We start from the raw sequence: 13,979 nt of genomic DNA on the forward strand, positions 1-13,979 counted from the left end.
AAAGCCATGCGTCCTCCGAAACACAACCCAACCAAGCCGCACTGCTTCTTAACACAGCGCGCATCCAACCCGGAAGCCAGCCGCACCAATGTGTCAGAGGAAACACCCTGCACCTGGCGACCTGGTTAGTGCGCACTACGCCCGACCCGCCACAGGAGTCGCTAGTGCACGATGAGACAAGGATGTCCCTACCAGCCAAACCCTCCCTAACCCGGACGACGCTAGGCCAATTGTGCGTCGCCATGGACCTCCCAGTCGCGGCCGGCTACGACAGAGCCTGGGCTCGAACCCAGAGTCTCTGGTGGCACAGCTAGCACTGCGATGCAATACCCTGCACCACCTGGGAGGCCCGGCTCTGATATTTTTATTTCACATTGTCCTTTGTGAAATGCTCAGTAATGCTTGGTTTGGTTTGAGTCAGTAGTGTGAAAAACTCTCGAGGCACAGTCAATCTTGTTAGACTTTATTAGGAAGAAACCTCTGTGGTAAGTAATGGGAACAGGCCAATAATCTTACCAATGCCTTTCAGAGAATCCAACTGAAAAGTGACAGGGGAAATGTGTTCTTATTATGTCTTAATTTCAGTGCGTATTCATCCTTCCAATGTGACTGATGTATTGTGAAGGTCACAGTGGTTGGATGTGTAAGGGATAGTTATTTGCTAATCAAGCCTATAGAATAACGGAAAAAAGTGTGAATTCCTCTTTGATTGGCTCAGGGTAGATCTTATTTCAATCAACATCTTTTATCGGGCTGGATTGGGCTCAGAGGAACGGCTGACCTGAGCGACATTTGGAAAGGGTTCACAAGCCAACCCAAAGATCTGAGAAAAACCACAATACACACACTTGATCCTACACACACACACACACACACACACACACACACACACTGTCATGGCTGAATCAGAATTAGTTAGGTAACATTGATAAATTAAATGTTTTATTTACTTTCATAATATGCTTATGTGAGATACTTGTCCTTAGGATGTCTTTTTTTGGACTATACTGTCGGCAGTTGTATTTTCCTTTCTTCTCTAGGGAAAAGTCACTTGGGGCCCAGAGAGGGGAGAGGTCAGGCTTGTCTTTTATATGTCTGGTAATATGCAGAATATCAGAAAGGGAGAAGTCAGAATTGAACTTTTTCTTCATATGTGAATGTATCTGTTATACCATGTGATGGGAAGATGTCGTGGAAAATTTCAAGATTATGTTATAGTGCTTGTAAGATTATTTTATAATCTTTGTATTGCATTAGAATGGTTGTTTTATTCGACAGAATAGAATCGGTTGACTATTGTGTGTTCAGTGTTCCACTGAGGATGGGCCTCTATGAGATAGCACTGACAGAGGAGATTTACAATGTCTTTGGCCAATAAAGCCTAAAGAGCATTCCAGATAGTGAGGTAATGTTTTGGTACTATGAAGTACCAGGAACGAGATTAGAATCTTGTTTTAGAGACCAAACTGAACGATAATTTATAACTAATGCCATCTCGCTATGGGATACTCATTTTTTTAAGTAAAAGGCCCTTTGTGAAGAGTTCCTGAGATCTGTGGTTTGTCATGTAAGTTGAGAGGGGTGGATCTTTGCTATAAAAAAATCTCAGTTGCCATCATGTTGACACCTTCAGAATTCATTTATAGACACTGAATTGATCTGAGAGTCACAGGGCTATGGTTAAGCTCATATTATTAAAATATGAAGTTTAAGTATAACTCTGACTTGTGTGTGGTTTGTAAACTCTCCTCATTTAGTAATACAGGAAATTACCACGACAACACACACAAACAAACAGGCAGACATACAGAGCCATCATGATCATAGGGGGCACAAGGGCACGTGTCTCATTATATTTGTCCTGTTAAAAAAATTAAAATAAAATAAACATACAGTACCAGTCAACAGTTTGGACGCTGGCTCATTCCAGGGTTTTTCTTTATTTTTTACTATTTTCTACATTGTAGAATACTAGAAGACATCAAAACTATGGAATCATGTAGTAACCAAAAAGTGTTAAATAAATCACAATATATTTAATATTTGAGATTCTACAAATAGCCACCCTTTGCCTTAATGACAGCTTACACACTCTTGGCATTCTCTCAACCAGCTTCACCTGGAATGTTTTTCCAACAGTATTGAAGGAGTTGCCACATGTGCTGAGCACTTGTTGGCTGCTTTTCCTTCACTCTGCGGTCCAACTCATCCCAAACCATCTCAATTGGGTTGAGGTTGGGGGATTGTGGAGGCCAGGTCATCTGATACAGCACTACATCACTCTCCTTCTTGGTCAAATAGTCATTACACAGCCTGGAGGTGTGTTGGGTCATTATCCTGTTGAAAAACAAAAGATAGTCCCATTAAGCACAAACAAGATTGGATGGCGTATCGCTACAGAATGGTGTTGTAGCCATGCTGGTTAAGTGTGCCTTGAATTCTAAATAAATCGCAGACAGTTTGCCCTGACAGCTTTGCACACTCTTGGCATTCTTTCCACCAGCTTCATGAGGTAGTCACCTGGAATGCATTTCAATTAACAGGTGTGCCTTATTAAAAGTGAATTTGTGGAATTTATTTCCTTCTTAATTCATTTTGAGCCAATCAGTTGTGTTGCGACAAGGTAATGGTGGTATACAGAAGAAAGCCCTATTTGGTAAAAGATCACATCCATATTATGGCAAGAACATCTTAAATAAGCTAAGAGAAACGACAGTCCAACATTACTTTAAGACATGAAGGTCAGTCAATCCGGAAAATTTCAAGAACTTTGAAAGTTTCTTCAAGTGCAGTCGCAAAAACCATCAAGCGCTATGATGAAACTCAGGCAGTTAGGAAAGCTAAGGCTAGCTTTTTCAAGCAGAAATTTGCATCCTGTAGCACAAACTCAAAACATTCTGGGACACTGTAATGTCCATGGAGAATAAGAGCACCTCCTCCCAGCTGCCCACTGCACTGAGGCTAGGAAACACTGTCACCACCGATAAATCCACTATAATTGAGAATATCAATAAGCACTTTTCTACAGCTGGCCATGATTTCCACCTGGCTACCCCTACCCCTGTCAACAGCCCTGCACTCCCCACAGCAACTCGCTCAAGCCTCCCCATTTCTCCTTCACCCAAATCCAGATAGCTGATGTTCTGAAAGAGCTGCAAAATCTGGACCCCTACAAATCAGCTGGGCTAGACAATCTGGACTCTCTCTTTCTAAAATGATCTGTTGAAATTGTTGCAACCCCTATTACCAGCCTGTTCAACCTCTCTTTCGTGTCGTCTGAGATTCCCAAAGATTGGAAATCTGCTGCGGTCATCCCCCTCTTCAAAGGGGGAGACACTCTAGACCCAAACTGCTACAGACCTATATCTATCCCACCCTGCCTTTCTAAGGTCTTTGAAAGCCAACTCAACAAACAGATTACTGACCATTTCGAGGTCCAAAACGATATCATAACCTCCATCGATAAGAGACATAACTGTTCAGCCGTATTCATCGACCTGGCCAAGGCTTTCGACTCTGTCAATCAAATCAAATCAAATGTATTTATATAGCCCTTCGTACATCAGCTGATATCTCAAAGTGCTGTACAGAAACCCAGCCTAAAACCCCAAACAGCAAGCAATGCAGGTGTAGAAGCACGGTGGCTAGAAAAAACTCCCTAGAAAGGCCAAAACCTAGGAAGAAACCTAGAGAGGAACCAGGCTATGAGGGGTGGCCAGTCCTCTTCTGGCTGTGCCGGGTGGAGATTATAACAGAACATGGCCAAGATGTTCAAATGTTCATAAATGACCAGCATGGTCCTATAATAATAAGGCAGAACAGTTGAAACTGGAGCAGCAGCACGGCCAGGTGGACTGGGGACAGCAAGGAGTCATCATGTCTGGTAGTCCTGAGGCATGGTCCTAGGGCTCAGGTCCTCCGAGAGAGAGAAAGAAAGAGAGAAAGAGAGAATTAGAGAGAGCACACTTAAATTCGCACAGGACACCGTCAATGATGTCAATGATGTCGCTCTTGCTGCTGGTGATTCTCTGATCCACCTCTACGCAGATGACACCATTCTGTATACTTCCGGCCCTTCTTTGGACACTGTGTTAACTAACCTCCAGACGAGCTTCAATGCCATACAACTCTCCTTCTGTGGCCTCCAACTGCTCTTAAATGCAAGTTAAACTAAATGCATGCTCTTCAACCAATCACTTTCCGCACCTGCCCGCCGTCCAGCATCACTACTCTGGACGATTCTAACTTAGAATATGTGGACAACTGTAAATACCTAGGTGTCTGGTTAGACTGTGAACTCTCCTTCCAGACTCACATTAAGCATCTCCAATCCAAAATTAAATCTAGAATCAGCTTCCTATTTTGCAACAAAGCATCCTTCCCTCATGCTGCCAAACATACCCTCGTAAAACTGACTATCCTACCGATCCTCGATTTCGGCTATGTCAATTATAAAATACCCTCCAACACTCTACTCAACAAATTGGATGCAGTCTATCACAGTGCCATCTGTTTTGTCACCAAAGTCCCATATACTACCCATCACTGTGACCTGTACACTCTCGTTGGCTGGCCCTCACTTCATACACGTCGCCAAACCCACTGGCTCCAGGTCATCTACAAGTCTCTGCTAGGTAAAGCCCCGCCTTATCTCAGCTCACTGGTCACCATAGCAGCACCCACACATAGTACGCGCTCCAGCAGGTATATCTCACTGGTCACCCCCCCAAGCCAATTCCTCATTTGGCTGCCTTTCCTTCAAGTTCTCTGGTGCCAATGACTGGAACGAACTGCAAAAATCACTGAAGCTGGAGACTCATTTCTCCCTCACTAGCTTTAAGCACCAGCTGTCAGAGCAGCTCACATATCACTGCACCTGTACATAGCCCATCTGTAAACAGCCCATCCAACTATCGCATCCCCATACTGTATTTATTTATTTATCCTTTGCACATCTACCATTCCAGTGTTTAATTGCTATATTGTAATTACTTTGCCACCATGGCCTATTTATTGCCTTACCTCCCTTATCTTACCTAATTTGCACACACTGTATATAGACTTTAAATATATATATATTTTTTCCTACTGTATTATTGACTGTATGTTTGTTTATTCCATGTGTAACTCTGTTGTTGTTGTATGTGTCAATCTGCTGTGCTTTATTTTGGCCAGGTCACAGTTGTAAATGAGAACTAGTTCTCAACTAGCCTACCTGGTTATATAAAGGTGAAATAAAATGTAAAAAAATAAAAATGGCTCTCATGAGGACCATCAAAGGAAAAGGAAGACCCAGAGTTATCTCTGCTGCAGAGGATAAGTTAATTAGAGTTACCAGCCTCAGAAATTGCAGCCCAAATAAATGCTTCAGAGTTGAAATAACGGACACATCCCAACATCAACTGTTCAGAGTAGACTGCTTGAATCAGGCCATGGTTCAATTGCTGCAAAGAACCCACTACTAAAGGACACCAATAATAAGAAGAGACTTGCTTGGGCCAAGAAACCTGAGCAATGAATATTAAACCGGTGGAAATCTGTCCATTTGGTCTGTGTCCAAATTTCAGATTTTTGGTTCCAACCGCTGTGTCTTTGTGAGACGCAGAGTTGGTGAATGGATGATCTCCGCATGGAGGAGGAGGTGTGTGTGCTTTGCTGGTAACACTATCAATGATTTATTTAAAACTCAAGGCAAGCTTAACCAGCATGGCTACCAAGGGCATTCTGCAGCGATGCAGCTGAAGTCGGAAGTTTACATACACTTAGGTTGGAAATATTAAAACTTGTTTTTCAGCCAATCCACAATTTCTTGTTAACAAACTATAGTTTTGGCAAGCCGGTTAGGACATCTTCTTTGTGCATGACACAAGTAATTTTTGCAACAATTGTTTACGAACAGATTATTCCACTTATAATTCACTGTATCACAATTCCAATGGGTCAGAAGTTTACATACACTAAGTTGACTGTGCCTTTAAACAGCTTGGAAAATTCCAGAAAATTATGTCATGGCTTTAGAAGCTTCTGATAGGATAATTGACATAATTTGAGTCAATTGGAGGTGTAGCTGTGGATGTATTTCAAGGCCTGCCTTCAAACTCAGTGCCTCTTTGCTTGACATCATGGGAAAATGAAAAGAAATCAGCCAAGATCTCAGAAAAGACATTGTAGACCTCCACATGTCTGGTTCATCCTTGGGAGCAATTTCCAAACGCCTGAAGGTACCACGTTCATCTGTACAAACAATAGTATGCAAGTATTAACACATGGGACCACGCAGCCGTCATACCGCTCAGGAAGGAGACGCGTTCTGTCTCCTAGAGATGAACGTGCTTTGGTGCGAAAAGTGCGAATCAATCCCAGAACAACAGCAAAGGATCTTGTGAAGATGCTTTAGGAAACAGGTACAAAAGTATCTATATCCACAATAAAATGAGTCCTATATCAACATAACCTGAAAGGCCGCTCAGCAAGGAAGAAGCCACTGCTCCAAAACAGCCATAAACAAAAAGCCAGACTATGGTTTGCAACTGCACATGGGGACAAAGATTGTACTTTTTTGGAGAAATGTCCTCTGGTCTGATGAAACAAAAATAGAACTGTTTGGCCGTAATGACCATCGTTATGTTTGGAGGAAAAAGTGGGAGGCTTGAATGCCGAAGAACACCATCCCAAACATGAAGCATCATGTTGTGGGGGTGCTTTGCTGCAGGAGGGACAGGTGCACTTCACAATATAGATGGCAACGTGAGGAAGGAAAATGATGTCGATATATAGAAGCAACATCTCAAGACATCCGTCAGGAAGTTAAAGCTTGGTTGCAAATGGCTCTTCCAAATGGACAATGACCCCAAGCAAATTTTTCCAAAGTTTTGGCAAAATGACCTAAGGACAACAAAGTCAAGGTATTGGAGTGGCCATCACAAAGCCCTAACCTCAATCCTATAGAAAATGTATGGGCAGAACTGAAAAAGCGTGTGCGAGCAAGGAGGCTTACAAACCGGACTTATTGTGGGAAGCTTGTGGATGTCTACCCGAAAAGTTTGACCCAAATTAAACAATTTAAAGGCAATGCTACCAAATACTAATTGAGTGCATGTACACTTCTGATCCACTGGGAATGTGATGAAAGAAATAAAAGCTGAAATAAATATTATTCGGACATTTCACATTCTTAAAATAAAGTGGCGATCCTAACTGACCTAAGACAAGGAATTTTTGCTATGATTAAATATCAGGATTGTGAAAAAATATGTTTTAAATGTATTTGGCTAAGGTGTATGTAAACTTCTGACTTCAACTGTACTTCATTCCATCTGGCTTGCGCTTAGTGGGACTATCATTTGTTTTTCAACAGGATAATGACCCAACACATCTCCAGGCTGTGTAAAGGCTATTTGACCAAGAAGGAGAGTGATGGAGTGCTGCATCAGAGGTCCTGGCCTCCACAATCCCCCGACCTCAACCCAATTGAGCTGGTTTGGGATGAGTCGGACCGCAGATGAAGCAAAAGCAGCCAACAAGTACTCAGCATATTTGTGAACTCCTTCAAGACTGTTGGAAAAGCATTCAAGGTGAAGCTGGTTGAGAGAATGCCAAGAGTGTGCAAAGCTGTCATCAAGGCAAAGGGTGGCTATTTGAAGAATCTCAAATATGAAATATATTTTCATTTGTTTAACACTTGTTTGGTTACTACATGATTCCATATGTGTTATTTCATAGTTTTGATGTGTTCACTGTTAATGTAGAAAATAGTAAAAATAAAGAAAAACCCTTGAAAGAGTAGGTGTGTCCAAACTTTTGACTGTGTGTGTGTTGTGTGTGTACAGTACCGTTGAAAAGTTTGGGGTCACTTAGAAATGTCCTTGTTTTTGAAAAGCACATTATCCTTTAAAATAACATCAAATTGATAAAAAATACAGTGCTTGTAAATATCTATTGTAGCTGGAAATGCCTAATTTTTTATGGAAAATCTACATAGGCGTACAGAGACCCATTATCAGCAACCATCACTCCTGTTTTCCAATGGCAAGTTGTGTTAGCTAGTTTATAATTTTAAAAGGCTTATTGATCATTAGAAAACCCTTTTGCAATTATGTTAGCACAGCTGAAAACTGTTCTGTTGATTAAAGAAGCAATAAAACTGGCCTTCTTTAGACTAGTTGTGTATTCGGAGCATCAGCATTTGTGGGTTCGATTACAGGCTCAAAATGGCTAGGAACAAAGACTTTCTTCTGAAACTTGTCAGTCTATTCTTGTTCTAAGAATTGAAGGCTATTCCATGCGAGAAATTGCCAAGAAACTGAAGATCTCGTACAACGCTGTGTACTACACCCTTCACAGAACAGCGCAAACTGGCTTTAACCAGAATATAAAGAGGAGTGGGAGGCCCCGGTGCACAACTGAGCAAGAGGACAAATATATTAGAGTGTCTAGTTTGAGAAACAGACAGCTCACAAGTCCTCAACTGGCAGCTTCATTAAATAGGACCTGCAAAAAACACCCGTCTCAACGTCAACAGTGAAGAGGCGACTCTGGGATGCTGGCCTTCTAGGCAGAGTTGCAAAGAAAAAGCCATATCTCAGACTGGCCAATAAAAAGTAAAGATGGGCAAAATAACACAGACACTGGACAGAGGAACTCTGCCTAGAAGGCCAGCATCCCTGATTTAGTATGACTAGCTTGCTAAAGGTTTGCCTGCATTGTTTAAATGTCGATTAATAGTGGAGCGATATGTAAACACTCCGAATTTTCTGTGAAAATATTAAGTAACTAATGTTAGGGGAGCAAAAGTAGCATATTTCACTATGGACTAAGCTAACAGGTTAATTTCCACCACTCACGGACTACACCCACCTTCCTTTGTGCAAAATTGGGTGACACATTATAACCTGCCCAGGGACTGCGGTTGAAAATGAGCTGGCTGGCTAAAACCGGCACTTTTCCTGAAAGGTTGATTAATGTGCACTGTCCCTGTAAAAAGAAAAAAAAAAAAGAAACATAGTGTCGCCCTTTTCTCTCTCCTGTCTTTCTTTTAGTTTTTGGAAGCCAGATTTTTCTTTAGGAAGCGAGACATGATACTCACTGCTACCAAGTACCTTTCCCGCCCAGTTTGGGGGCAGGACAGAACCATTTCATGCAAACAGAGGCTCTCTGGATGTTTACTTTTAGCCAAAAACAAGAAAAGAAAAATAAACTGTTAGTTTTATTAGTACATTGTAAATAAAATATTATATTAATGATGATAGGTACATTTTTTTCAATATTAAATTATTAACCTCATGTTCTAATAATTTTTTAGGGCCCCTGTCAGTCACAGGCCCTTAGAATCATCTTAACTTTCCCCCCCTATACGGCGTCCCTGCACACACACAGACACACAGCCATGACTCTCTCTCATGTTATCTCCTAGGTGAATAAGGAGCGTCTATACCTGCCTCTGAAGCTGGGACCAGGGAAGGTCCACATCTTCACCTTCGGCATGCAGCTGGTGTTGGAGACGGATTTTGGCCTGAAGGTAGCCTTCGACTGGAACACCCTGCTCCTGCTCACGCTGCCCAGACGCCTCTACAACGCAACCTGCGGCCTGTGCCAGGGCATGCCACTCTCCTCTCCTCCCACCTTCACCACCAACGACTGGGGCATGGCCTGGGCCGATCGGGACACCTTCTGCCAGGTAGGCTGCGGCGACTCGTGCCCACGTTGTGGATTGGTCGAGAGAGGCCTCGGCGCCGTCGACGCCCCTCTCCTTGTCACGGATGCCAACGTGGAAGATGGGGCCCAAAATGTCGAGGGAGGAGGCATCAATGTTGAAGGCGGGGGCTACACGGGAATCCGATTCCACCTGGGTGACGGGCTGTACGTGTTTGTGGAGCCCGAGGCAGTGCGTCTGTGCGGGCTGATCGCGGACCGCGGTGGTGTGTTTGCACGCTGTCACAGCAAGGTGGCGCCAGCGTTCTTTTACCAGAGCTGTCTGCAGGACACGTGCCTGGACCAGGGCGCCCCAGAAACTATTTGCAACTGGCTGCAAATCTACACCAGCACATGCCAGACCCAGGGGGTGCGCGTGTTAGGCTGGAGAAGTGACACGCCCTGTGGTGAGCACAATAATAATTGAGGCTCACATGGGACTACACTTCAATAGAAATAGCTTACTAGATAATAATACCTTATACTTTCTCAAAGGTTACATGGAGTTTTCAGTCATATTATTAAGGAAGAGATTAATCACAAGCAGGAGCTTTATGTAACCCCTCCTATACAATGACGTACATTGTCACATGAACAGCTAACTAATATTTTGTTCATATCTATTCTGCGTATACCATCCACTAAATGCACCCAGACTTGTAATTTGTCCAGAGTGCCAGTGCCAGGTAAATAAAAAAAAGGTTTATCATGTCTGTCTAGTGCACTACTGTACATAAGGAATAGGGTGCCATTTTGGTCTTAACCCACATCTTCGTTGAGGACATGATTACTTTTTCTCCTTCCTCAGTGCTGACATGCCCAGCCAACAGCCACTACTCTGGCTGCATGTCAGTGTGCCAGCCGCAGTGTGCCCCAGCCCGAGGCCAGAGGGAGTGCACCCAGGACTGTGTGGAGGGCTGTCAGTGTGACCAGGGCTACGTCCTCAACGGCAAAGGCTGCATCCTGCCCCAGAACTGTGGCTGCTACACGGACGGCAAGTACTATGAGGTGAGTAAATCACACAGAGTAGTCTCTCTCCACAGACGATACTGTTCACCTGACATGGTACCAGCAAACAAAAAGTTCCCAGAACATATGTTAGGTCACGGCAAATGTTCTCATAACACAAAAACTGTCCAGTTGTGAGGATGTTTATATAATGTTTATTTTAAGTGTTCCCAGAACATTTAATTTGGTTATGGGAACAGTGTGGGTATATTACAAGAGAGAGGTTACTAAAAAAACTAAATAGGCTCAGTTGTGATGGGATTCATACAATGTTTAAAGAAAAATTCCACCCCAAAACTATCTTTTGGTATTTGTTTCCTTAGTCCATTGTTGATATCGTCCCAACATGTTTTGCATGCCAGCAATCAAGTTTTCAAGATATAACTTTCAAAATACCGAAATACAGCCGGTATGATGCATTTTGCATCATATGACACAAACTACCACATCATATGACACAAACTACCACATCATATGACACAAACTACCACATCATATGACACAAACTACCACATCATATGACGCAAAATGCATCATACCGACTGTATTTCTATACATGTTTGTGAGAGTCTCAGCTTTTCCTAGATATCTTTTAATAGTTTGTATCTCAAACCATTCGGACTCCACAGACGTTTTTGTAAAAATAAAAGACCTGGCCTAGCCCCTTCGGTATCTGCCCTTGTCTCACAAAGACCACGCTAGCAGCCCCTGTTAATCACACAGACTAATGGTTGATATCTACAGAGGCAGATGAAATAGACAAATCCAATAGTATAACCCAGTCTGTAGCTCAAACTGTAGTACACACGATCGTCTGTAGTCTGTAGTTTAAAAGGGGTTAGAAGTCCTAAATCATGCCGGCATTATGTTGGGACTCATTGGGTCCCTCTTCACCACCATGGGATATCTGTATTGCAGTGTTCTTTCAGTCTAATATGGTCAATCAGGACATAGAACATCATCATTTGTTGTTATTAAAATGTTCCCATCCTCTTCACATGCTGTGTACTTGTAAAACTGTATTAGATGATTTCCTTTCTCCGTCACGTGTTGGAAGTATTATAAAATTGGATTTGAGTTTGATTGAGCTTCATTTAAGTAACTTGAATTATTGTGAATTCATATGCTTCTTAAATACAGGCTCCAAACCATCAAACTAAATAAGAAAATAATTTGACCTTTTCTTATAAAAGCAAAAGCCATTCTGAAATATATAAAAAACATATTGATGTTCAATGCAATAATCTTTTATTGATTTAAAGGTCCAATGCAACTGTTTTAATCTTAATATCAAATCATTTTGGGGTACAATTAAGTACTTTACTGTTGTTGTTTTCAATGAATTGTGAACACAACAAAAAATACAATAGCAAAGAGAGAAGTCATAATATGCAGTGTTACAGTACACAGCATAGGAAGAGAATGGGAACATTTGAATAACTCAGAAAATGTCTTCTGTGTCCTGATAGACCATATTAGACTGTAAAAATCCTGCAAGGCCAAAGATATCCACTGGTGGTGAAGAGGGTTAATGATCTGGTTGGAGATCCTAATATTGCAGGTTCAATCCCACATATTTTTTAACCATGTTTCTTTAAAAACAAAACAACAGTGAAGTTGAGGCACATATATACTCTACTGAAAGAGAGGATGTCTTTATTTCGTCCAGACTAGGTGTTATGTCAACATTCTTATGGGAATGTCTTGTGTAACCTAGCTTTAATTTTTAGGAACGTTACCACAACAAAGCACATCTCTTATAATGTACCCACACTGTTCCCAAAGCCTAATTAAATGTTTTGAGAACCTTTTCTGTTAACATTTTTGCAACATTATATTCGTATTTTGTGCACACTGATACAAACATAATTTTAATGTCAGCACATCTGGATAGGTTCCCATAACACTAAAACTATCTCTTGTCATATCCCCAAAATTTTCCCACAACCTAAAGAAACTTTTTACAAACTTTTAAAGAACATAAAACATTTGGTCTTGGAACATTCTTTTAACACCAGGTGAATAAAAGGTAACAAAATATGTTGGCCATTCCTGTATAATCTGCACAACTCAACAGTTTTTTGTGTTTTGGGAACATATCTTTTGTGATGTCCCCACAATGTTCCCAACAGACTCTTCCAACCTAATGAAAAATCAGGGAACTTTTAAGGAACAGACAAAATGTGTTCTGGGAACGTTATTGCAACATAAGGAGAATGTTTTATAAAAACATTATGATCATCATCATGACTAAACAGTTTTTGTGCTTTGAGAAAATTTGCTGGTAACTTTCACAGAACAAATTTGGTTGGCTGGGAAAATGTTACTGGGACATTGTTTTTACACTTCTTGGAAACCTAATGAGAACTTTGGGGGAAGGTTCTGTGGTGGTTGTTACAGATGTTGTGCATAACATTTTAATGAATGTCAAGAGAACATTACAAGAGTATCTTATTTAAAACATTTTTATTTTGTATTTTCATCAAAAACATTATTAGAATGTTTTGGGGATGTTATCATCTTAATGTTAGATAAAACCCCAACTAGAGCTTAATGGGAATCTTAGCTAATGTTCTGGGAATGCTCCCAGTATGCTGGGTAGTTAGCTTGAGATTTCAATTATGTTTGGAGAGAGTACACAGACACTACTTAATGCAATGAATTGTCTGTTGTGTGAACTGAACATTATGGAATGGTATTCAGCCTTTGAAATCCTCACCTAGAGGTTTAAATATTGTAACATTAAAACTGCACATACAGTGCTTTCAGAAAGTATTCACATCCCTTTTTTGTGTTACAGCCTGAATTTAAAATTGATTACATTTAGATTTTGTGCCACTTACCTACATGCAAAACTCCATAATGTCAAAGTTGAATGTTTATACCTTTATTAAAAATTAAAAGCTGAACTTCTTGAGTCAATAAGTATTGAACCCCTTTTTTATGGCAAGCCAAAATAAGTTCAGGAGTAAAAATGTGTTTAACAACTCACATAATTTGCATGAACTCACTCTGTGTGCAATAATAATGTCTAACATGATTTTTGAATGACTACCTCATCTCTGTACCCTACACATACAATTATCTATAAGGTCCCTCAGTTGAGCAGTACATTTCAAACACAGATTCAACCACAAGACAAGGGAGGTTTTCCAATGCCTCACAAAGAAGGGCACCTATTGGTAGATGGGTAAAAAAAAGCAAACATTGAATATCCATTTGAGCATGGTGAAGTTATTAATTATACTTTGGATGGTGTATCAATAAGCCCAGTCACTACA

At 41.2% G+C, this 13,979-nt stretch overlaps 1 protein-coding gene across 1 annotated transcript in view; it reads left to right on the plus strand.

Moving 5' to 3' along the window:
- Positions 1 to 13,979, plus strand: part of LOC110533463 (alpha-tectorin) — a 51,654-nt gene that overhangs the window by 21,406 nt on the left and 16,269 nt on the right. Inside the window, exons 12-13 of the mRNA XM_021617692.2 lie at positions 9,413 to 10,097; positions 10,499 to 10,698. Of these exons, the coding sequence (XP_021473367.2) occupies positions 9,413 to 10,097; positions 10,499 to 10,698 (885 nt within the window). The remainder of the gene's footprint in view (positions 1 to 9,412; positions 10,098 to 10,498; positions 10,699 to 13,979) is intronic.

The sequence above is a fragment of the Oncorhynchus mykiss genome, chromosome 10 (assembly GCF_013265735.2).
Source record: "Oncorhynchus mykiss isolate Arlee chromosome 10, USDA_OmykA_1.1, whole genome shotgun sequence".
Classification (NCBI taxonomy): Eukaryota; Metazoa; Chordata; class Actinopteri; order Salmoniformes; family Salmonidae; genus Oncorhynchus; species Oncorhynchus mykiss.